This window comes from Zea mays, chromosome 2 (assembly GCF_902167145.1).
Source record: "Zea mays cultivar B73 chromosome 2, Zm-B73-REFERENCE-NAM-5.0, whole genome shotgun sequence".
Taxonomy (NCBI): Eukaryota; Viridiplantae; Streptophyta; class Magnoliopsida; order Poales; family Poaceae; genus Zea; species Zea mays.
The window spans coordinates 222,298,115-222,323,891 of NC_050097.1; the positions used below are offsets into that span (position 1 = coordinate 222,298,115).

General features: G+C 42.8%; 2 protein-coding genes and 1 non-coding gene across 7 annotated transcripts; 2 read left to right on the forward strand and 1 right to left on the reverse strand.

Moving 5' to 3' along the window:
- The first annotated feature begins 16,877 nt into the window (after nt 1-16,877).
- On the forward strand, nt 16,878-20,938 carry LOC100192645 (activator of basal transcription 1). Of its 2 annotated transcripts, XR_561653.2 has the most exons (8): nt 16,883-17,340; nt 18,888-18,939; nt 19,163-19,230; nt 19,328-19,417; nt 19,523-19,653; nt 20,066-20,200; nt 20,276-20,416; nt 20,531-20,938. XR_561653.2 is itself a non-coding variant. In NM_001137857.1 (7 exons), the coding sequence occupies exons 1-7, from the start codon at nt 17,073-17,075 to the stop codon at nt 20,294-20,296; spliced, it is 765 nt and encodes a 254-aa protein (NP_001131329.1). In that variant the 5' UTR covers nt 16,878-17,072; the 3' UTR covers nt 20,297-20,586. The 2 variants fall into 2 exon arrangements, 1 of the variants encoding a protein (NP_001131329.1); NM_001137857.1 differs by having other exon boundaries at nt 16,878-17,340; nt 20,276-20,586.
- Nucleotides 20,939-22,389: 1,451 nt separating this feature from the next.
- TRNAP-UGG (transfer RNA proline (anticodon UGG)) lies at nt 22,390-22,461 on the forward strand. Its single transcript has one exon. It is a non-coding gene; the product is annotated as a tRNA-Pro (tRNA).
- A 236-nt stretch (nt 22,462-22,697) lies between these two features.
- On the reverse strand, nt 22,698-25,064 carry LOC100279886 (Protein NETWORKED 3A). 4 transcript variants are annotated; one of them, XM_008669607.1, is made up of 3 exons: nt 24,806-25,064; nt 24,286-24,406; nt 22,698-23,712 (listed from the first exon to the last, which is right to left on the reverse strand). In XM_008669607.1, exons 2-3 carry the CDS (start codon nt 24,371-24,373, stop codon nt 22,967-22,969), a joined length of 834 nt encoding a protein of 277 aa, XP_008667829.1. In that variant the 5' UTR covers nt 24,374-24,406; nt 24,806-25,064; the 3' UTR covers nt 22,698-22,966.
- Between the last annotated feature and the right edge of the window lie 713 nt (nt 25,065-25,777).

A 25,777-nucleotide genomic window follows, 5' to 3' on the forward strand; every position in this document is an offset into this window, starting at 1 on the left:
CGAGGGACCGTTTGAGAGAGGGAAGGGTTGAAAGAGACCCGGCCTTTGTGGCCTCCTCAACGGGGAGTAGGTTTGCGAGAACCGAACCTCGGTAAAACAAATCCGCGTGTCACACTCTTCATTTGCTTGCGATTTGTTTTGCGCCCTCTCTCCCGGACTCGATTATATTTCTAACGCTAACCCGGCTTGTAGTTGTGTTTATATTTGTAAATTTCAGTTTCGCCCTATTCCCCCCCCTCTAGGCGACTATCAATTGGTATCAGAGCCCGGTGCTTCATTAGAGCCTAACTGCTTGAAGTGATGTCGGGAGATCACACCGAGAAGGAGATGGAGACCGGCGAAAAGCCCACTACAAGCCACGGGAGCACTTCATCGGAAGAGTCCCGCACCAAGAGGAAGGAGAAGAAGAACTCCTCCAAAGGGAAGGGGAAGAAATCTTCTTCTCACCACAAAGAGAAGAAGGAGAAATCTTCTTCCCACAAGCCGCATTGGAGAGGGGACAAGCACAAGAGGATGAGGAAAGTAGTCTACTACGAGACCGACACTTCTTCAACATCAACCTCCGGCTCCGATGCGCCCTCCGTAACTTCTAAACGCCAAGAGCGTAAGAAGTTTAGTAAGATCCTCTTACACTATCCTCGTACATCTAGACATACTCCATTACTTTCTGTTCCATTAGGCAAACCGCCAACCTTTGACGGTGAAGATTATGCTAGGTGGAGTGATTTAATGAAATTTCATCTAACCTCACTCCACAAAAGTATATGGAATGTTGTTGAGTTTGGAGCACAGGTACCATCCATCGGGATGAGGATTATGATGAGGACGAGGTAGCCCAAATCGAGCACTTCAACTCTCAAGCTACAACCATACTCCTTGCTTCTCTAAGTAAGGAGGAATACAACAAGGTGCAAGGGTTGAAGTGTGCAAAGGAAATTTGGGACCTACTCAAGACCGCGCACGAGGGTGATGAACTCACCAAGATCACCAAGCGGGAAACGATCGAGGGGGAGCTCGGTCGCTTCCGTCTTCGCCAAGGGGAGGAGCCACAAGACATGTACAACCGGCTCAAGACCTTGGTGAACCAAGTGCGCAACCTCGGGAGCAAGAAGTGGGATGACCACGAGGTGGTTAAGGTTATTCTAAGATCTCTCATTTTCCTTAACCCCACTCAAGTTCAATTAATTCGTGGTAATCCTATATACACTCAAATGACCCCCGAGGAAGTTATCGGGAATTTTGTGAGCTTTGAATGTATGATTAAAGGCTCAAAGAAGATCAACGAGCTTGACGAACCCTCCACGTCCGAAGCGCAACCGGTGGCATTTAAGGCGACGGAGGAGAAGAAGGAGGAGTCTACACCAAGTAGACAACCAATTGACGCCTCCAAGCTCGACAATGAGGAGATGGCTTTAATCATCAAAAGCTTTCGCCAAATCCTCAAGCAACGGAAGGGGAAGGACTACAAATCCCGTTCCAAGAAGGTTTGCTACAAGTGTGGTAAGCCCGGTCATTTCATTGCAAAATGTCCTATATCTAGTGACAGTGACAGGGGCAACGACAAGAAGGGAAAGAGGAGAGAAAAGAAGAGGTACTACAAGAAGAAGGGCGGCGATGCCCATGTTTGTCGGGAGTGGGACTCAGACGAGAGCTCCACCGACTCCCCCTCCGACGACGAGGACGCCGCCAACATCGCCGTCACCAAGGGACTCCTCTTCCCCAACGTCGGCCACAAGTGCCTCATGGCAAAGGATGGCAAAAGGAAGAAGGTTAAATCTAAATCCTCCACTAAATATGAATCCTCTAGTGATGATAATGCTAGTGATGAGGAAAATAATTTGCGTACCCTTTTTGTCGACCTAAACATACAACAAAAGGAAAAATTAAATGAATTGATTAGTGCTATTCATGAGAAGGATGATCTCTTGGACTCTCAAGAGGACTTCCTTATTAAGGAAAACAAAAAGCATGTTAAGGTTAAAAATGCTTATGCTCTAGAAGTAGAAAAATGTCAAAAATTATCTAGTGAGCTAAGCACTTGCCGTGAGATGATTGACAACCTTAGAAATGAAAATGCTAGATTAATTGATAAGGTTGATTCTCATGTTTGTGATGCTTCAATTCCCAATATTAGAAATGATAATGATGATTTGCTTGCTAAGATTAAGGAATTGAACGATTCTCTTGCTAGCCTTAGAGTAGAAAATGAAAATTTGATTGCTAAGGCTAAAGATCTTGATGTTTGCAATGTTACAATTTCCAATCTTAGAGATAACAATGATATTTTGCGTGCTAAGATTGTTGAACTTAATTCTTGCAAATCCTCTACATCTACTGTTGAGCACACTTCTATTTGTACTAGATGTAGAGATGTTGATATCAATGCTATTCATGATCACATGGCTTTAATTAAACAACAAAATGATCATATAGCAATATTAGATGCTAAAATTTCCGAGCATAACTTAGAAAATGAAAAGTTTAAATTTGCTAGAAGTATGCTCTATAATGGGAGACGCCCTGGCATCAAGGATGGCATTGGCTTCCAAAGGGGAGACAATGTCAAACTTAATGCCCCTCCTAAGAACTTGTCTAACTTTGTTAAGGGCAAGTCTCCCATGCCTCAGGATAACGAGGGTTACATTTTATACCCTGCCGGTTATCCCGAGGACAAAATTAGGAGAATTCACTCTAGGAAGTCTCACTCTGGCCCTAATCATGCTTTTATGTATAAGGGTGAGACATCTAGCTCTAGGCAACCAAACCGTGCTAAGTTGCCTAAGAAGAAAATTCCTAATGCATCAAATGAACATGCCATTTCATTTAAGACTTTTGATGCATCTTATGTTTTGACTAACAAATCCGGCAAGGTAGTTGCCAAGTTTATTGGGGGCAAACACAAGGGATCAAAGACTTGTGTTTGGGTACCCAAAGTTCTTGTTTCTAATGCCAAAGGACCCAAAACCGTTTGGGTACCTAAAGTCAAGAACTAAAATTGTTTTGTAGGTTTATGCATCCGGAGGCTCAAGTTGGATACTCGATAGCGGGTGCACAAACCACATGACAGGGGAGAAGAAGATGTTCTCCTCATATGAGAAAAACCAAGATCCCCAACGAGCTATCACATTCGGGGATGGAAATCAAGGTTTGGTCAAAGGATTGGGTAAAATTGCTATATCACCTGACCATAGGCCTGGGCAAAAAGAACCGGAACCGAGGAACCGAACCGAAATAACCGAGAACCGGAACCGAACTAACCGAACCGAAGGAACCGTTATAAATTTCGGTTCTGGTTTTTTGAGAACCGAAATAAATGAGATATTTTCGGTTCTGCACTCCAAAGAACCGAAAGAACCGAAAGAACCGAAAAACCCAAAAGTATTAGATTCAATTTGTTACATGTGTTTGTAACTTCGGATGTTGTGTTATCGACTTATGTTGAACCTCTAATCATCCATGTATTATCTATGAAATTATAGTCATTGTGCACTTGTCGTTGTTTGTGGGGAGATGTTGCTGAAATTTCTCACAAAAGTTGTCGTTATTCATAATTTTAGAGTGGCTGTTACAGTTCGGTTAGAACCGAGGAACCGAACCGAAGAACCGAGAACCGAACTAGTCGGTTCTGATTTCTTTATCTTGCTATTTCGGTTCTAGTTTTTGAAGAACCGAATTTCTACAAGAACCGAGGAACCGAACCGAACCGAACCGAAGAACCGAATGCCCAGGCCAGGCTGACCATACTATTTCCAATGTTTTTCTTGTAGATTCTTTAGATTACAATTTGCTTTCCGTATCCCAATTATGTCAAATGGGCTACAACTGTCTATTTACTGATGTAGGTGTCACTGTCTTTAGAAGAAGTGATGATTCAATAGCATTTAAGGGAGTGTTAGAGGGTCAGCTATACTTGGTAGATTTTGATAGAGCTGAACTCGACACTTGCTTGATTGCTAAGACTAACTTGGGTTGGCTCTGGCATCGCCGACTAGCCCATGTTGGAATGAAGAATCTTCATAAACTTCTAAAGGGAGAACACATTTTAGGACTAACAAATGTTCATTTTGAGAAAGACAGGATTTGTAGCGCATGCCAAGCAGGAAAGCAAGTTGGTGCCCATCATCCACACAAGAACATTATGACAAGTGACAGGCCACTGGAGCTCCTACACATGGACCTATTCGGCCCGATTGCTTACATAAGCATCGGCGGGAGTAAGTATTGTCTTGTAATAGTGGATGATTATTCTCGCTTCACTTGGGTATTCTTTTTACAGGAAAAATCTCAAACCCAAGAGACCTTAAAGGGATTCTTGAGACGGGCTCAAAATGAGTTCGGCTTAAGGATCAAGAAAATTAGAAGCGACAACGGGACGGAGTTCAAGAACTCACAAATTGAAGGTTTCCTTGAGGAGGAGGGCATCAAGCATGAGTTCTCTTCTCCCTACACGCCACAACAAAATGGTGTAGTGGAGAGGAAGAATCGAACTCTATTGGACATGGCAAGAACCATGCTTGATGAGTACAAGACACCGGATCAGTTTTGGGCCGAGGCGGTCAACACCGCTTGCTACGCTATCAACCGATTATATCTTCACCGAATCCTCAAGAAGACATCCTATGAACTCCTAACCGGTAAAAAGCCCAATATTTCATATTTTAGAGTTTTTGGTAGCAAATGCTTTATTCTTGTTAAGAGAGGTAGAAAATCTAAATTTGCTCCTAAAACTGTAGAAGGATTTTTACTAGGATATGATTCAAACACAAGGGCATATAGAGTCTTTAACAAGTCCTCAGGACTTGTTGAAGTTTCTTGTGACGTTGTGTTTGATGAAACTAATGGCTCTCAAGTAGAGCAAGTTGATCTTAATGAGATAGGTGAAGAACAGGCTCCGTGCATAGCGCTAAGGAACATGTCCATTGGGGATGTGTGTCCTAAGGAATCCGAAGAGCCTCCACAAGCACAAGATCAACCATCCTCTTCAACGCAAGCATCTCCACCAACCCAAAATGAGGACGAGGCTCAAGTTGATGAAGGAGAAGATCAAAGAGATGAGCCTTCTCAAGATATCGGCAACGATCAAGGGGGAGATGCAAATAATGAAGACAAGGAGGATGAACAACCAAAGCCGCCACACCCAAGAGTCCACCAAGCAATCCAACGAGATCACCCCGTCGACACCATCCTCGGCGACATTCATAAGGGGGTAACCACTAGATCTCGTGTTGCACATTTTTGTGAGCATTACTCTTTTGTTTCCTCTATTGAGCCTCACAGGGTAGAGGAAGCTCTCCAAGATTTGGATTGGGTGGTGGCGATGCAAGAGGAGCTCAACAACTTCACGAGAAACGAGGTATGGCATTTAGTTCCACGTCCTAATCAAAATGTTGTAGGAACCAAGTGGATCTTCCGCAACAAACAAAACGAGCATGGTGTGGTGACAAGGAACAAAGCTCGACTCGTGGCCAAGGGGTATTCACAAGTCGAAGGTTTGGATTTTGGTGAAACCTATGCACTCGTAGCTAGGCTTGAGTCAATTCGTATATTATTGGCCTATGCTACTTACCATGGCTTCAAGCTCTACCAAATGGACGTGAAGAGTGCCTTCCTCAACGGACCAATCAAGGAGGAGGTCTATGTTGAGCAACCTCCCGGCTTTGAAGACAGTGAGTACCCTAACCATGTTTATAGGCTCTCTAAGGCGCTTTATGGGCTCAAGCAAGCCCCAAGAGCATGGTATGAATGCCTTATAGATTTCCTTTACTAATGGCTTCAAAGTCGGCAAGGCCGATCCTACTTTGTTCACTAAAACTCTTGACAATGATTTGTTCGTATGCCAAATTTATGTTGATGATATTATATTTGGGTCTACTAACGAATCTACATGTGAAGAATTTCGTAGGATCATGACAAAGAAATTCGAGATGTCAATGATGGGGGAGTTGAAGTATTTTCTAGGATTCCAAGTCAAGCAACTCCAAGAGGGCACCTTCATTTGCCAAACCAAGTATACTCAAGACATTCTAAGCAAGTTTGGAATGAAGGATGCCAAGCCCATCAAGACTCCCATGGGAACCAATGGGCATCTCGACCTCGACACGGGAGGTAAGTCCGTGGATCAAAAGGTATACCGGTCGATGATAGGTTCATTACTCTATTTATGTGCATCTCGACCGGATATTATGCTTTCCGTATGCATGTGTGCAAGATTTCAATCCGACCCTAAGAAATCCCACCTTACGGTCGTAAAACAAATCTTGAGATATTTGGCTTATACTCCTAAGTTTGGGCTTTGGTACCCTTGGGGATCCACATTTGATTTGATTGGTTATTCGGATGCCGATTGGGCGGGGTGCAAGATTAATAGAAAGAGCACATCGGGGACTTGCCAGTTCTTGGGAAGATCCTTGGTGTCTTGGGCTTCAAAGAAGCAAAATTCGGTCGCTCTTTCTACCGCCGAAGCCGAGTATATTGCCGCAGGACATTGTTGTGCGCAATTGCTTTGGATGAGGCAAACCCTGCGGGACTACAGTTACAAACTAACCAAAGTTCCTCTTCTATGTGATAATGAGAGTGCAATCAAAATGGCCGACAATCCCGTCGAGCATAGCCGCACTAAACACATAGCCATTCGGTATCATTTTCTTAGGGATCACCAACAAAAGGGAGATATCGAGATTGCATACATTAATACTAAAGATCAATTGGCCGATATCTTTACCAAGCCACTTGATGAACAATCTTTTACCAAACTTAGGCATGAGCTCAATATTCTTGATTCTCGAAATTTCTTTTGCTAATTTGCATACATAGCTCATGAATATACCTTTGATCATGTCTCTTTCATATGCTATGACTAATGTGCTTTCAAGTCTATCTCAAACCAAGTCATAGGTGTATTGAAAGGGAATTGGAGTCTTCGGCGAAGACAAAAGGCTTCCACTTCGTAACTCATCCTTCGCCATCACTCCGAGCCGCTCTCTATCCTTGGGGGGAGAGAGCAAAACAAAAGGACTCCTACTTTGGTATAATCTTCACTCTTTTATTTATGACCAAAGAAGGAGAAAGTAATTCGAGGGCTCTAATGATTCCGTTTTTGGCGATTCATGCTAAAGGGGGAGAGAGTATGAGCCCAAAGCAAAAGGACCGCACCACCACCAATTTCAAAAACTTAGTTTTTCAAAGAATATTTTTCAATTGGTATCCCATTGTGTTCAAAAGGGGGAGAAAGTAGTATTTCAAAAATGATATATCAAAACCCTCTTGAACACTAAGAGGAGGATCTCATTTAGGGGAGTTTTGTTTAGTCAAAGGAAAAGCATTTGAAACAGGGGGAGAAAATTTCAAATCTTGAAAATGCTTTGCAAAATCTTACTCATTTACCCTTGACTATTTGCAAAAGAACTTTGAAAAGGATTTACAAAAGAGTTTGCAAAAACAAAACATGTGGTGCAAGCGTGGTCCAAAATGTTAAAAATGAAAGAAACAATTCATGCATATCTTGTAAGTATTTATATTGGCTCAATTCCAAGCAACCCTTGCACTTACATTATGCAAACTAGTTCAATTATGCATCTCTATACTTGCTTTGGTTTGTGTTGGCATCAATCACCAAAAAGGGGGAGATTGAAAGGGAATTAGGCTTACACCTAGTTCCTAAATAATTTTGGTGGTTGAATTGCCCAACACAAATAATTGGACTAACTAGTTTGTTCTAGTGTATAAGTTATACAGGTGCTAAAGGTTCACATTTAGCAAATAAAAAGACCAAGAGTTGGGTTCAACAAAAGAGCAAAGGGCCAACCGAAGGCACCTCTGGTCTGGCACACCGGACTGTCCGGTGCACCACCGGACATGTCCGGTGCACCAGAGGACTCCAACTCGAACTCGCCACCTTCGGGAATTTCCAGAGGCACTCGCGCTATAATTCACCGGACTGTCCGGTGTACACCGGACAGTGTCCGGTGCGCCAAGGAAGAGCGGCCTCAGGAACTCGCCAGCTTCGGGAATCTCCAACGGCTAGTCCGCTATAATTCACCGGACATGTCCGGTGTGCACCGGACTGTCCGGTGCAACTCCGGAGCAACGACTATCTCCGCGCCAACGGCTACCTGCGGCGCATTAAATGCGCGCGCAGCGCGCGCAGAAGTCAGGTGTGCCCATACTGGCACACCGGACAGTAAACAGTATATGTCCGGTGTACACCGGACATCCAGGCAGGCCCACAAGTCAGAAGCTCCAACAGTCGGAATCCAACGGAACTGGTGACGTGGCTGGGGCACCGGACTGTCCGGTGCGCCATCGAACAGACAGCTCCACCAACGATCAAGTTTGGTGGTTGGGGCTATAAATACCCCAACCACCCCACCATTCATTGTATCCAAGTTTCCCACTTCTCAACCACTTACAAGAGCTAGGCATTCAATTCTAGACACATACAAAGAGATCAAATCCTCTCCAATTCCACACAAGGCTTTAGTGATTAGCGAGAGAGATTTGCCGTGTTCTTTTGAGCTCTTGCGCTTGGATTGCTTCTTTTCTTTCTCACTTGTTCTTGTGATCAAAACTCTATTGTAATCAAGGCAAGAGGCACCAATTGTGTGGTGGCCCTTGCGGGAAAGTTTTGTTCCCGGCTTTGATTTGAGAAGAGAAGCTCACTCGGTCCGAGGGACCGTTTGAGAGAGGGAAGGGTTGAAAGAGACCCGGCCTTTGTGGCCTCCTCAACGGGGAGTAGGTTTGCGAGAACCGAACCTCGGTAAAACAAATCCGCGTGTCACACTCTTCATTTGCTTGCGATTTGTTTTGCGCCCTCTCTCCCGGACTCGATTATATTTCTAACGCTAACCCGGCTTGTAGTTGTGTTTATATTTGTAAATTTCAGTTTCGCCCTATTCACCCCCCTCTAGGCGACTATCAAAAGGGTTGAAAGAGACCCGGTCTTTGTGACCACCTCAACGGTGAGTAGGTTTGCAAGAACCGAACCTTGGCAAAACAAATCCGCGTGTCACACCTCTTATTTGCTTGCGATTTGTTTTGCACCCTCTCTCGCGGAATCAATTATATTTCTAACGCTAACCCGACTTGTAGTTGTGAGTATTTTTGAGAATTTCAGTTTCGCCCTATTCACCCCCCCTCTAGGCGACTATCAGAGGTGCTTTTTTCTTTCAGAGTGGATAGATTGGTCATTAGAGTAACAAAATGGTCGTTTGACAAAAAGGGAAACAGTAGTTGTGTAATTCCTCGCAATGAAAAAAAATCACACACACTAATGTAAGTGGTTCAAAGATGAATATATATGTGGAAAAATGTATAGGTACACACATTTACAACAGAAAAGTGCACAGTTCATTTTAAACATATCTAATATTTTTTGGAGAAGGAATTGGAAAAGTAAATGTAATTTAATTAACAAAAGGCTACGTAAAGAAAGAGGCCTAATTCTTCTAATGAGGTTCTTTCTATTGCAGAGTGAATAGAATGGTCATTATAGTAATGAAATGGTCATCTGACGGAGAGGAAAGTGAAACAATAGTTGTGTAATTCCTCGCAACGAATAAAAACACACGCTCATGTAAGTGGTTTAGTCAATCATACTCGGATCTGTAAGATATCTGTAAAAGTATTTTAGTGACAATAATTGGTGTTACTTTACTCAGTAAATCTAGACAAATTTAATAGACAAAAAAGAAATGGATTTGTATATGGAGTTATAGAAAAAAAATCTGTAGGGTACCAGATAACTGAACTTCATATTAGAATAGGAGTAGACAAAAAAGTTGTCAATCATACTCAGATCTGTGAGAAATCCTACATATATCTTTTGTGATTTAGCTAGAAATAAGTACATAACTCGACTACAACATGGCATTACTATTTTTTCAGGGGAATAAATCTAAAAAGATGGTTAGCACATGTACATGTGCAAACAAAATCTCCCAAGAAACATCCTAGATCCTGGTACGATCTGATACACACCTCGAAAGACCTTGGGCCGTCGCCGCCGTGTCTACTCCAACCCTAGCAAGGAAAACATATGAGGGGAGAAGGGGAAGGGAGCTCGTTAGGAAGGGGAATGAGGAGGGATGGCATGAGAGCCGATAGGGATGAGACCATGGAGTTGGAATCCGCTTACCTAGATCCGGCACGAGTGATGGCGGTGCTCGTGACTTGCAGGCTGCGGGCGCTCTGGTAGCGGGATTGGGAGTCAGAAGCGCTGACGGACGGCTGTCGGTGGTGCGGCGATGACCCGCGAGAGGGGGGCTGCGCCCGAGCTAGAGGGTGGGCGGGGGTTGGGACAATGCAGTGCCCAGGCGAGAGGGTTTGCTGGGAGGATGGAGCTCAAGCTTCTTGGAGATTTGTGGAATGGAGAGGATGAGAGATCTGCGTCAACACCATAGGAGATGGGGATGCGGCGTTTAGCCAGATGGGAGAGGAGAGAAATTCTTCACGGGAAAGAGAGTGTGGAAGGATTTGGCTACTGGAAGCTTCACGGGACGGATGGGTGAAAGTTTCGCGGACCATCGCCGATCGGACGGTTGAAAAAATTGAGGATGACGTGGATAGGCTAGTTGGGCCCGTTTCCTTTCGGCTTTAAAGATAAGGAATAAGGGAGTGTTCTGAAAAGTTTAGTCCTATCACAACAAATATTTATATCTATATTTATACTAATCTATTAAAAATCTAATGTAGTCCCCTGTGCTACTACGACTTCACTCTCCCCACGTCCAGTGCTCGCAAAAAATAGTGTAGAGCGAGCACTCGAACCTACACACCTTACTCTAGAAATTTGGAGCTAACCACCAGACCACATATACATTAGTGTTAGAAATAAACAATGATTATATATGCAGTCTAGCCGCCGCTCCACCCGCTCCCCCGCCTCGTGACAAGGCACGAGCATTTACCTAGTATCAATTATAAGTATTAAATACATGTTTGATAAATCTATTGTTCAGTCTCAATATGTGTAATTACAATCAGACTATATTTAATACATGTAGTTATGGTTTAAACAATTAACGTGACAAGGACTAAACTTTATTAGTCAATTGAAATCAAACACCCAACCTATCTGTCACATCAAATGATTGAATGATAATTACGAGTTTTAAATACAGTCTGATTATAAAATTAATTACATATATAAAGACTAAAAGATAAGACAAAGTTATTAAACATAATTAAACATATATTTACTAATTATAATTAATATTCAAATATTTGATATGACACTAACTAAAATTTAGTCAGGGAAACTAAACACTCCTGATTCTACAAGGTTCACGACAGTGCGTGTGGTTACGTGGATATGAGAACTTCTTATGAAATTGCCGGCTCTGGTGTACAGCAAGGCTTCCAGCTTTTGCTATATGCGTGCGTATCTGCGAGGGTCAAAGGAAGCAGCCATATAATTTGGAAAGGTGGCATTAAGAGAGACAAACCACCGGTATAAAATAAGCAGCCATTCTCACCAAGCGTGTGAGTAGTGCAAGGTTGCCACAAGCTTCCATGTGGCTGGTCGACGCATCAAACCATGACAACTTTCTCATAAACAAACATAGTAAGATAGACCACTAGTAATTATCCACGGATCATAGACTGCCCAGCACTGACGGAGCAAAGGGGGCCGGCAGGGGTCATGGCTCCTTCCATGGGCGGACTTAAGATAAAATAAGAGTAGGGGTATACTTGTAAAGATGACCATTAAAATGCTAGAGAATGAGCATCTAAACGACGTTGAGCATGGAACTTTATGGTGAAAATTTATATATTACTACATGAAAAGGAGAAATAAGCGGGTACCTAAACACTCACTCGGACCTATGTAGATCCGCCCCTGGCCCCTCCCAAGTCTACCTCATTTATATATTGATTGGTAAATATGTAACTCTAAACTTTGTGGGTATAAATTCTATATAACTTAATTAATCAAAAGTATAATATAATGATTGGTAATATATAATCTATAACTTTGTTGTAGTATACCAACTAAAGTCTAAAAGAGACAAACAATATAACACAAAATATTCGTTGAATGGCTAATCAAGGGTGTGAGACGTTAAACCTAATTCACTGTTAGACGACTGGTATTTTGAACCTCGTCCCTTTGTGTTTCGTCTTGTCGTCTGACTGGGCGGCTACCGGTTGTCGCTGACCACTTGACTTGCCCTCTGCCACATGTCCGCAACCAGAGTCTAGAGAAGGCGATCACGCGAGAAGCAGCAGACTGGACGTCAACGACGTCGGTCACCAGAACCACATGTTGCAACAGTGGTGTTCACATTTGGCTACAAAAGATTAGGTTTAAATATGGCCAACTTATAAGCATACTATATTAGTTTTCGTGTAGATTATGGTCGACAAAGCCAAAATAAACCAAAACATGACGCATGTGCATACAAATTCTATTTTCCCGAATTTGACCCACGTACAATCTTGCTAACTCTAGATGCATATATATATATACCCATGTTCCTTTTGTTTCGTTTGCTTATACTGCCATGACGTTCTGATCTGCATCATGCCATTCTTGAACACAATGGCATGCAATAGTTCAAGTAGTGTTGTCTTCAAGTTAACTTTTTTTTCTTTACTGTGTTGTTGTATTATTTCACTAGTTGGTAGGTTTGATCAATGTTCAACAGTTCGCTCGCCCAAAGGGCCATGAATCTATCCGAATTCCGTCAAAAGCTCTACGAGTATCCAGTAACAAAGATGGACGATATTTGTCACACCCGGTTTAGAAGGTAAACTGAATACAAACTATGTACGTGTCAGGATCAGAAATTCATGTACACAGCGATTACATCATTGGACATTATCACACAATACTCAAATAATAGCAGAAATAAGTATAACTTTATTACATCATGATGTTCGAAACATCCACATAGTCATTAACTTAAACATAAATCAAAGTGCTGAACGAAACGTAGTAAGATAAGGCCTTCACAGACAGACGACCGGGGGTTTGTCGCTAGTCTAGATTAGAATTCTTTAAAGTCCTGGAACTCCTAGAAATTCTTCGCATTTCTTTCATCTTCTCCTGAGCAATGGTTGCAATAGGGATAACATGGTGTCTGGTGTTTAAGCAAGGGTGAGTACACATCAACGTACTTAGTAAATGTTCCATTTGACTGAAGTGGACTAGTTGTATGTGGGGTTAAGCTCAAAGCAGTTGTTTTTAGTTGGTCAACTATTTTTCATTAATAGATGTCAAATTTTATCATAAAACTCAAGTTGTTACTCTCAAAAGAGAGCACTTCCTCCAATAGAAAAGTATCCAAATATCATAATTATAGCCATCATCATTAAAGCATAAACATAATTGAATTCAGAGTATCTCTTATCAAAGAGAATCCCAAGACTGCTCTTAACTGTGAGCACGGCTCATATACCAGTTGTTAACACTCTCCAGAGGTTGCATACTTTAGCTACGAGTCGTGAGTCCCTTTCCGCCCGAAGAGCGCTACTCTCCATTAATCACTACCTAGGTGGTCTGGCAGGGTATCACTATGTAGTCTTACAAAGATTCTCCTAGTGTGTAGTTGCACGTTAAGTTTCGTCAGTCGTACAAACACAGGAGTCTTGCCTAAGATGGGTGACTAACAAAATCAAATCGAATAAACCTCAGCACTCACCCTTAGCAGAGCAAGCACTATGCCCCCAGTCCCCATTGACGGCACAACAACGAAGCAAAATACACCCCAAGTTCATTCAATTAATCAGCTAGAGGCGTTCCATTCTACCCTCATAGTTGTATTGTTGTCCCGGGTGGTCTCTCGATTAACAGGTTCTTACGGAGAGGCACTCGGTAAACCGTTCGAGCCCCCTAAAATGTCACAGGTTCATAATCATAATGAATCAAAGTATCATAAAGTAATTCTTATAATATTCGTTGATTATGGTAAAGCACTAGCAAGTAGCTGACTATAATAACCAACCTAAAAGTAATCAAGGTCAGGATAAATAGAATGCTAGTCAATCCTTAGGTTAATCATAGTATGAGAGACAATGAATTATAAAGTAAATAGGACATGATAGGTCAGAGGATATTTGCCATCATCAAACTGTTGTTGCTCAAAGGCTTCTTATGCAATTCTTCGGCCTCCGCGGACGAAACGTTATCTAAGCGAGTGCGAACACATATTCAACATTCTTGGAACAAAAATAAACAATACATCATACAATGGAAAACATGTGCATTACAAAATAGCGCTCGCTTCTACGGTCATACGAGGAAAACAAACGCCCAGATCGAAGCTACGATTGAGAAGTTATCGTGTATATGTTATACAAATGTGAAATAGAACATTTAATTCGACATACTCGCGTTAATCAACATTCATTAAATGCAAATAGAGCTATTGCCTAGTTTTTAATTACTTTGCTACGCTAACAACTTTTAGTTAGATAAATAATTTAAATAACGTTAGCGACTATAAGTGAGATGAAATAACGACGCGAGACGAAAAAAGTAATGCGCGAACCAGCATTGCAGCACATGCACAATACGCGCACAACATGTGTACGATGCGCGGGCCGACACGACACGGGAGAAACAATTAATAGATAACATGATTAAACTAAACAATTATTTAATGAAGAATAATTCAGTTAATATTAACCACGCTAATGTTGATTTATAAATGCGCAATCAAAATACTAAATTAGATTTAAAATGAAACATCGTTCTAGTAACCATCGGTCAAACAAACGTTTAAATAAATTAAATAAAAATGCAACAATAGAGAATATTACTTCTAAAATGTAGACAATATTAATGCGAATCTAACACATCTCGAAGGAAGTGAATCAGATCTAAAACACAAAGTTATTGCGATTTTAAAATAAATCAATTTTTTATGCACAGATTTAAAATTCCCAGGGGGTTTTGCAAAAAAAATGTCTTCTTCCTCCGTCCTTCTCCTTCCTCTCACCATGGAAAGGGGAGGGGATAGGAGGCCGACGCGCAGGGGGAGGGGCCGGGCCGGCCACCGCCGTCGATAGGGGAGGGGCTGCGGGGGAGAGGGAGGGGTTGCCGCCGCCGGGGAGAAAGAGGGGAGGAGGAGAGAGAGGGGCTGCACGGGGAAGAAGAAAAATGAAGAACACAATGACAACAATGGGGAGGGGCTCACCGGAGGGGACGCCGGAGCCAAGAGGAAAAACGCCGATTGGGGACGCATCGTCGGTCGGATCGATAAATCGAAGTCACCGGAGTCTGGGACGAAGCTCTTGGCGAGATGCATGCAGTGGTATCCTCGAATTTCGACAACGACGCACGGATCAGAAGTAATTGCTCGCCGGAGTTGGAACCGTCCCAAACTTCGGCGAGCAATTCCGGGAGTTTCGGATCTAGACTAGGGGTGGGGTTTTGAATTTCGAAAAGGGCTCGATGAGAAGATTCCCGCAATATATATATTGCTAGGGTTTGAAGATATTTTATTTTTTTCGTAATTATCCCATTTTTAAAATTAAAGTAATTTCAGAAAAAAAAACTGAAATAGTTTTTAATATCCGAAAATATCTTTAAGGCTCCAAAAATTCTATAAAAATTCCTAGACATGATTTGGCACCCAATAAACTAAAACATATATTTAGAACTTTGGAAAATGTTTTTAAGTACCTCAAATAAATATATTTTGAATTTCAAAAAATAGAAAAATATTCAGAAAAAATATGAAAATTTACCGAAGACTTCTACAAGACAAATTAATATGTTTCAAACACTTCTTGCACTTAGAAACAATATATAACAGTATGAATGCAACAATCATAACATTTATAGGGCTCACGTCAATATAGAACAAAATAAATTGTTGGAGAGTATTTTTTTAGAAAAAAATTATATTTATAAATATAGAGAGTTTGTTGGTGTTATTAGAGCATCTGTAAGAGACTCTTTATTTTTAGCTTTTTATTTAACTCTCTATTTATCTTTTCATAAAGATTATGCACTATATGTTGCATCTCCACTTTAACAGATTACCTATCTAATTTGGTTAGTCAGATGGCTAGCCAAATTTAGCTAGTGAGGGAGCTAATTTGGAGAGTCGGATAGCTTGGCGAGTCAGATAACTAATATGTTGAAGAGTTATTTTGCTGGTGAGTATCTAAATTTTGGTTTAGCGAGCTATTTAGCTAATATCTTGGAGATGCTCTTAGCTGGTTAAAATTAGCTAACAACTTGTAGAGGTTTGAAATATGGCCTTAATCGGCTGATGCAGTTGCAATTAGGGATGGCAATGGGTACCCGAAACCCGAAACCCGATGGGTAAAAACCCTATTAGGGTACGGGTATGGCGGATTTTGATACCCATGAGTATTTTATTGGGTCATTTGTTATGCCCATCGGGTACGGTGGGCGTGGGTATGTTCTCTGTTGCCCCATACCCGCTACCCGATGGGGAACCCACTAATATATGACACATGGGTCCGGATTTATATGTCTCATATAAAATGAATTTGCTCTCGCTATTTGCTAACCCTAAGAATTAATGCTATGTTTTGTGTGATTTGAAGGCATGATGTTGCCATTTAATGTTGAATATTGTTGAACTTGTGATAAAATTATGTTGGGTTCAATACATTTGTTATGATGGTACTTATTATTGCGATTCAAATGATCATGTCTATCGTAATGTTAATGGGTATGGGTACCCAATGGGTACCCGCTATCCATGGTGGGTATGGGTATGGCGTAATTTTGTACCCATGATGGGTAGTGGGTATGGATATGGGTCAATTTTTTCCTAGTGGGTATGGGTATGGCTTCGTGTGCCCACTGGGTACCTTACCCACTGCCATCCCTAGTTGCAATTGCTCACGCTACGGACGGAGGTATGTTTTTGAGTCCAAATGTCCAATGCGGCAATGCACAGGGAATGAGGGAAGGAAACCGCCCCTTTCTCTGGGTCCAGGCCCACACGGCCCAACTACTTATCCCCGTCGTCGTCCTCTATTGTACCCGAGCTGCTCCCCTCTCCGCCCGCCCGCCGCCCACTGCCGCCTCGCTCGCCTAGGGAGACAACTTCTACTAGCTTCCTCCCCTACCGCCTGCCGCCCAATCAGCCATGGCGGATCCCACTGAGAGGGACCAGTTCACGGACGACGAGGAGGAAGAAGACTACCTGGAGGACGGCGAGCAAGGCCTTGGAAGCGAGGACGAGGAAGGAGGAGGAGCGGGGGGCAAGAGGAAGCGGCTGGGAAATACCCTGGGTGGGATCGGCAAGCGTGGGGTGTGCTACCTCAGCCGCGTCCCGCCGCACATGAACCCGTCGCACATCCGCCAGATGCTTTCCAAGTACGGCGAGGTGCTCAGGATTTACCTCGTGCCCGAAGGTAACCAGCCGGCAGAAACCTATGCTCATGTTCTCTTCGGTTTTGGTGAGCGTAGCTAGCTTAGCTGCAGAGAGCAGTGCACCCTACCGTAGGTGAAATCCTGTTGCGTGGAAGCCTTAATCTGCTGATGTAGTTGAATTTGCTCAGGCTATGGTGGTATGTTTTTGAGTCCACTAAGGCCAATGTTTTCGAGTTGAGACTAGTCGTGCAGCTACTGACTAGTCTGCACTACTGACTAGTAGACTAGTCGAGACTAGGACAAACTAGTTCATGACTAGTCGAACATAAGTCGGTGATTATATTTCTATAACTTTCTATATACGATAAGACAAAACATGCTGGAACACTAATAAACAAACATTGTTTAGTATATTTTTCACCCATCTCCATCTTCTACAATATATTATTAAATATCGAATATAGTCTTGTAGCAAGTCTTCTATTGTTATCTCTGGTTTCAAACTTTCAAAGAACTTGTTTGTATTCAAAAACAAAGTTGCTCTATACAGATTGGTATCCATCTGACTGTCCCACCTCTTATCAACAAAAGAAATTACTTCATCCATTATTCGTTTCTTGTGCTCCAAAGCTTTTTTGATGCTCTTTTTTGCATGGTCCATGGTAGCCCACATTTCAGCCATTGCTGGTCTCTCATCACCATCAGCTATCCTCAAGAATATTAGAATAGGTTGTGAAGCTCTCATACAATCTTCTACTGCTTGCCAAAATGCAACAGAGTGACAACCAACACGTGCATTTCCTACTTCAGTGTTCTTCAATTTGCTCTCACACCATTCATTACTAACAAAGATAGCTTTCAACCTTGTCTTTGTTTCCACATATTAGCCAATGTAAGGAAGGATGTTGCAAACAGAGTAGTTGCATGCCTCACAAAATCTCTATCGTTTGTTTTGGTCCTCATCAAGTCATGAATCATTCCATATCCATAGATAAATAAGGTAGAAAACTTGTCCATTAGCGTCCTACCTACTAGGGTTGAGATGGCTGGGTGGGCTCACATTTTTATACCTGGGCCCAAATAAGTCGCTCGAATCAACTGCTGCGACTAGTCGTGACTAGTCGACGAGTTGAGCGACTAGTAGAGAAAGTCGAGTTGTTCAGATCGACTATCACCTCTGCACCGACTTCTCGACTAGTCGCCCGACTTTAAAACTTTGACTGAGGCAAAGCACACATGTGTGCTTGACACAAATGCTTGTGCTGCTTTGATCTGTGAAATGTCGTTCGTTTTTTAGAGGGAAAGGATCAACTTGGTGTTAATTGTGATTTACATACTAACTGCTAATCAAAGTATACTGCTATTACTTAGTGATCCTGCCCGATTTTTTTCACTCTGTGATGTGTTAGAACTAAGATATCTGATTGAAGGGGAAAATCACTTCAACTTCTCTATATTGGTTATGTAACATTGCTTATTATTTTTTTAATATATGACAGTTAAGAACTGAAAAATCTAACCAAGTTAGTTTTTTCAATGCTTGCCGATTAACAGTCCCTTATATATTTATGTCATGTCCACCTTTCAGGTCAAGGTCATCACAAGCATACTAGTGTTAAAGCGAAGGCTTACTCGGAAGGGTATGTTTGCACATGAGGGACACACACAAACTGATGCACTGCTTTGGAGAACTTTGCCTTCCTCATCTGAAATGTTACTCTAGAAGTAAAGCATGTGCAAATATTCATACCAGCACCAGCAGCTGTACTACATTTGCAGACAGTTTTACTGAAGCCTCCAATCATTTTATACTGTTATCTTCAATCTTTGTATGTACTCATTCTGCTACCCTAAATCTTGTAGGTGGATTGAATTTGCAAAGAAGAGTGTTGCCAAGAGAGTGGCTAATCTGCTTAATGGTGAACAAATAGGTGCATTCTTATTTCCATCTTATTCTTCTTTGCTATATTGGTCGTTAGTTGTGTTTGCATTATGTATGACCCCTCTGCTGATGCTGTGCTTTGTTAGGCGGTAAGAAGAGATCTCCATTTTATTATGACATTTGGAACATTAAATACCTCAGGAAGTTTAAATGGGATGATCTGGTTGGTGAAATGGGTATGTGAAAAATCCTAAGTCTTAAAGTTATTTAAACTTCTGGTGGAATTGCTGGATGATTAGATGACTTTTCTAAGTTTTATAACTCTTTGAGTATTAATGCAGCTGAGAAAACTCATATCAGAGAGCAGAAATTAACCTTGGAGATAGCAGCAGCAAAGAAACAACGCGATCACTACCTGTCCAACATTGAAAAATCTCGCGCGTTGAAACACATTCAAGAGCGCAGGAAAAAGGTTCGTCATATTTTGCATACGTACAATGTATCAAAATTTGCTTGTGTTGCTGTTTAACTGTTAACACTGGTCTGTATACTTGTTTCTGTCTCTTAATCTATACTCATATTAAAAGATTTTCTCATTGGTTCTGTTTTGTTTAATGCACAAAGGAACAATTGCCAATGTAAAGTATCTGACGTCATTGTTCTATTGATTGTTGTCGAACTGGTTGTCATATGTTTGTCCTGTTAATATGCTCTTTAGGACTCCGTTTAGTAATGACATCTTATAAACTTGCTGTGGTGGAATCACGTTCCTTCTATCCTAGGCAGATGTAATCGTCATGGACTATACTATTGCAGTTGTTTAATACAATCTCTTGTGACTTGCCTTGAATTTTTTATAAACTTGCTATCCTTGACTGAAACAGAGGCAGAAGACAGAAGGAGCAGAAGCCAGTAATGTCCCAGAAACAAAAACTGCCCGTTCAATTCCTCAAAAGAAACCAGTTGTGGAGACAGATGCCAAAACTAAATCCACGCTTTCAAAAGACATTTTGGCTGGCGTAAGTTTCACCCCTCATGGAAATGCCTCTTAACTTCTTGTGTCCACCAGTTATTAACAAACCATGGTATTCCAGGTTTTCGGGGGTTCATCATGACCACCTCCTATCTTTCGGCATGGATTGGTGCATGCCAAACTGAATGGAGTGCTGCAAGATCATCGAGTTCATATTCTACTTCGAATTTTTGTAGATGAAGTCAGTTTTTTTTTCTTGGGGGTAAGTAGGAACTTTCAGAAACATTTTGTTCTGCTGACATTGCCCCGGAAGATTTTCTGGGACCTGACCATTTTGATGTGAAAGGACTGTTGATTGCCAGCGCTGTTTGAACAGGAATCTTTGTAAAACTGAAACACATGTTCTCTTCTAGTTGAACAAATATCACGAGGAACTGCCATTGGCGTTATCTCTTCCTTGGCTGGGATTTTCAGTGCTTCAGCTTGCAGCTATGCTGTGGCCTGTGGGTGCTGGATGATGGTAGGAAGACACAAGGGAACACGAGCGATTGGGATGGATATGCAGCCATGCAGTGTGGGGTGATCTGTTCTTGCCCGAGGAATGGAACATGATGCTGTGATCATGACATCGAGATTGGTGAGAGATAAGGTTGTGCAAGCTGACCACCATGACCACCGTTTCAGAACTTGTTTCGATAACGAGTATTATTATACTTGTGTTGTAGTGGAATTTAAACTAATTTTGATCCTAACCCTCTTCAACCCATATGTATTAAGGATAATACATCTACATCCAAACAAGACTCTCACGTGATGACGTGAGTCTTTCTCGGCAAATGCGTGATCTAAGCGTTCACCACTGCACCAGTCCTGCATCTCAACGAGCAGGATCCTAATGTAAGCAAAATGCTAAGCAGGATCTCTATGGGGTAAAATCTAGTTCATCAATCTTCCTCAAATTGCATGTTCACGACGCACGAATCCGCCATGCACATAAAAAAGAAAAAAAATGAGGGTGCATAATTTACGCATGTTTTCACAGTTAGGCCCCCTCTGATATGGCTTCTTTAAAGGCTCCTCCACTCCAACACTCCACTCCAACAGCTTTTTGAAAAAAAATCTACCAAACAGGAGACTCTTCTAAAAAAGATGTAGAAGCTCCTCCAAAAACACAACATAAGTCATGAGCCAGAAAAGAAGCTTTTATCGATATCTTTCCCGTGTTTTTCTCTTCGTCATAGAAGAACCTACATAAAGAGCTATTTTTTTTAACTAAATAGGGTACTCTTTCTAGAGTTCTTCCTCTAAACAAGGAGAAAATTGTTTTTTAGAGGAGCCAGATCTAAGACTAAAGCTGGTAGAGAAAGAGCCTTACCAAATAGAGCTTTATTACTAGCAAATGTGCATATGTTGTAACAGAAATGTAAAGTGTTGCTTTGTGATGACTTAGATTAGAAGATACTACCTCCATTCATAAATATACGACACCATTGATTTTTTTTAAAACTTTAATCACTTGTGTTATTAAAAAAATCTTGAGTTTCCATTTATTTTGTTATTATTTGTTTTATCATTTAAGTTCATTTAAGTACGACTTAAAATTCTACATTTTAGAATAAATATTTTGAATAAGAAAAAGATACCGTTTGGAGAGCCAGACAATTGTCGTGCGTGTCCGCGCAACGGAGGCTTTTGGGTCTGTATGGTTCAGCTTTTTTCTGACCAGCTTTTCTGAAAATCTGGCTGTGGGAAGAATCTGGCTGTCGGGAGAATCTGAGTATCATTACGATTACGCGTGGAGGAAGATAAAGTTTTTCATAGTGCTCAGGATTTAGAAAGTAACGGATTCCTACTATTACAACGACTTAACCGATTATGTGTTTATGTTGATTTGGGATGGTTTTTGCCCTAACGAATTTTATAGAAGCTGGATGAAAAGCTGAGCATTTGGCAGTCCGCAACAGCTTTTGGTGGCCAGAAGCTGAAACAAACAGGCCCCTCTCCTCTGGAAGCGCTGGATCCAATGCAAGAGAGGCCGGGCGAGTTAGCAGCACCGCTTGTAGAAGATGACTGACTTCCTTGTACTGTACCCTCCCGTGTGCCTGCCACTCACACGGCAGCCTGCTGAGCACAAGGCACCGCACGGCGACGCTAAAATTCAGTAGCACTGAGACATTGCGGGTTCGAGATCACAATTAAAGTTATAACGCTTGTGATAGAAAGAACTTCACAACAGGGCATTTGGTCTAGTGGTATGATTCTCGCTTTGGGTGCGAGAGGTCCCGAGTTCGATTCTCGGAATGCCCCTTTTTTTTGGATTTTGTATATTATTTTATTTCTGACTTGAACTTTTTCTATTCATATCACGTGTAACATTTTTTTTTTCGCACTGATATGCAATGCACCCCTGCCCGCGGCCGTAGCAATGACGACGCGTCGTCAACACTCGTTTATTTCGGCGACAGGGGGGAACCCGCAATTTCGAAAATACATCATGAGAAGTCCACGACTTATCTTCTACCCAGGTCCAAAAATCATAGTCATAGCAGATGAGGAACTGACAAAATAATACTTAACAATAATTAACGCCATCATACAAACATGCATCCATATGACTAGTAAATATTTAACTACAGTTAACTACTACTACTACGCCATCATAGTAAAAAACGAGTGCTCCCTCTAGTTTAGTTGAACCTGAGAAACAGACAGCGGAGGGAATATCGATCGATGCCATCCTATAATATGCACATCACTCGCCTACAACAAATGCATATCTACGCTGTCTCTCTTCACGATCCTGGCATCCTGCTCAGAGCGCGACGATGGGGCCCGTAGGCCTGCAGTGCGCGGTGAACAGCCTCGCGGAGAAGAGGCCCCTGGCCACCTTCCTGAGATCGAACGCAGCTCCCGCGCGGGGCGCAGAGGAACGCTTCGACGATCCCCTGCTGATGTGCTCGCGCAGCGTGAGGTTCTCCTGCCTCATCACGTCCATGGACGACGCCAGCTGCCTGATCACCTCCCGCTTCTCCTCGTCCTTCCCGGCCAGCTCCGCCCTGAGCGCCGCCGCGCTCTCCTCGGCCGCCTTCTGCAGCGCCGCGTTCTGCGCCTTGAGCCTCTCGATCTCCGCGCGCATCTGCTGCTCCGCCTGCTCACGCTGTTCTTGCTGCTGCTGCTCCGGCGGCGGCGGCGGCGACTCCGTCTTGGCCATCCCCGCACGCGCCAGCTGCTCTGCCTCGTATTCTTCCTGCCCGGGGTCGTCCACTTCGGACTCCGAGTCGTACGTAGAGGCCGAGCAGGAGGAGCGAGGAGTGGTCCTGCCGTTCGTCGACGACCGGCTCTGTGTGCAGGAAGACAGGCCGAACACCGTGTGCCGTGTGCCGCTGCCGTGCTTCAGCAGGTCGTACTGCTCCGCCAGCGAGCGGTGCGTGCGGTACAGGTCGCCGAGCATGTCCACCAGCACCGGCCGCTTCTTGTAGTACATTTCGGCGCGCTGGGCGAACGAGTCCGCGTCTTGGTCGATCAGCTTCAGCATTTGCTTGGTCTTGTCATCCAGCTCTGAGACCGACAAGCAGCACAATAACCTCTCGTCAGTAAGCAGTGGTAGTTTCATCACTTTCATCCATCAGAGCCCAAAGGTCCTAGAGATAACTACAACAAGGTTATAAATTCCCATGTGGCCATGTAAAGTCAAGTGCACGTGAGCAATAGATTCAGTTGTGAAGTAATGTCAAGTGCAAATGAGCAATCTAGATTAAAGATACCTACAGCATGCTAAAACGATTCTGATGACCTTAAACTAACCCTGTGGATTGTCAAGACACTTTTCGGGTAAATGATCATTAGAGAAATTCCCAGGTAAACTCAAAATGGAATTGTAATAATCGAACGAAAACTTCAGGTACTTCATCATGGCATAAACAAAGCAAATAAATATTAGTACTAGCGCCTAGACAAAATAATTCCCCCATGCAAAGAAGATACATGCTAACAAAATAAAGCTATGCTATGCATACAGAACAAAGACAGTTCCGCGTGTTTTCCCGTTTACAAAACGAAGACAGATCCACGTGCTAAAAGGCACGCAGTAAGAACAGCAGAGCATCCAGATTCAGGAGAGAGAGGCGAAACCTGAGAGCGTGCTGTTCAGCCATGGCGACGGCCTCGCGAGGTTGTGGCTGTCGAACCACCATGCCTGCGGCAGCTCCTCCTGCACCATCTTTGTCTCGTCACTTACCTTGCCTTGCCTTACCTGAAGCGTTCACAGAAACCAACAGTGTTACAGAGTTCCGATGCCACAGAATATCTTCTTTTTTCCCCCCTATTAGCCCCGACAAAATATGTATTCGTGGTTTCTAGATCTGTATCGTAGATTGGTATTTTCAGGTTTGTGACCTGAAAAATAAAATCAGATCGTTTTTCGATGTAGTACCTCACTTATGTCACAGAACAAAGCAGAACTTCAAGGGAAAAAAAACGAACATTAAGAGTTCATCTGCACTGCACGAACGAGAAGTAATCGAGAGAGAGAGAAAGAGAGAGAGAACAGACGACGCGCCCGCCCGGCAACCGCAACGATCGAATCGAGAAGTTAGCGACTAGCGAGAGAGAGAGAAGGAGAGGAGGGAAGTAGGAACCGCGCGCACGGCACCTGCTGCTTGGTTGCTCCGTGGTGCGTGGCGGAGGTTGCCGTTGGGGTCCTGCTGCTGCACCCTGGCCTCTCCCCTTCCGCTGCTTTGAGGGACGGCGAAGCGGAGGAAGTGGACAAGGACAAGGCCCTCTCGCGAGATTTTTCAAATCCTGCCGCTCCACGACGACGGCTCGATGGGTAATTGGGACATCTATTTATTTCCCATGTTGGGGAGTCGCACGCGCCGCCGTGGGAGGCGCGTTCGGACAGGGCCCTAGGTTCATGGGGTGACTGGCTCGTGGGCCCAGACGAAGTCAATCCCCCTGGTCAGGCAGCCAGTCCATCTCGGTAAAATGCACAGCAATGCTGCTGGATCATCAAGTAGTAGCGGATTGTGCACAAGTTCATACTGCTGGCGGCAGAGCAGGACCCACCTGCGGTAATAGTTACTTAGGGGGTGTTTGGGAACAAAGTTTTTCTGCAGTTTTGGAAGAATACTGCAGTATTCTTAAATACTGCAGTATTATATACATAATGGTGTTTGGCAAGCTGGGTAAAATCTCTGTTTTCAAAACTGAAGTATTGCAAATACTATAGTTGTTTTAAGGCATTCTAAACTTAGCTCTGGACCTCAGTTTTCAAAACTGCGGTATTATAAACTACGGTATTGTCATAACTAAAGTATAGTATAGTATTTCAAAAACTGTAGTTTTCAAAAACTTTGTTCCCAAACAGGGCCTTAGAGGTTAAAAATCGTTGCTACAATACTAGTGCATGCAAGTAGACCAACCAAGTAACTAAATAACTACTATGTAATATGTATTAGCTAGGGGCTACCAGCTAGTTTTAGTTTCACATGGATGACAGCCACTTATTATTAGCGAGGTAACGTTGGATCCAACCTAGCAATCTTTTTATCGATCGTCACATTAACTATGTCGACGGTGGAGCGATCTAGCAACTTTGTTGATCTGCTCAAACAATTTCGATTGA

What these genes read in the sequence shown, in the direction of transcription:
- LOC100192645 (NM_001137857.1), top strand. Translation starts at nt 17,073, where the DNA reads ATGGCGGATCCCACTGAGAGGGACCAGTTCACGGACGACGAGGAGGAA. An exon ending in GATTTACCTCGTGCCCGAAG is followed by an intron (nt 17,341 to 18,887) that starts GTAACCAGCCGG and finishes TCCACCTTTCAG; the next exon opens with GTCAAGGTCATCACAAGCAT. An exon ending in TGATCTGGTTGGTGAAATGG is followed by an intron (nt 19,418 to 19,522) that starts GTATGTGAAAAA and finishes GTATTAATGCAG; the next exon opens with CTGAGAAAACTCATATCAGA.
- LOC100279886 (XM_008669607.1), bottom strand. Translation starts at nt 24,373, where the DNA reads ATGGTGCAGGAGGAGCTGCCGCAGGCATGGTGGTTCGACAGCCACAAC. An exon ending in GCTGAACAGCACGCTCTCAG is followed by an intron (nt 23,713 to 24,285) that starts GTTTCGCCTCTC and finishes TGTCGGTCTCAG; the next exon opens with AGCTGGATGACAAGACCAAG.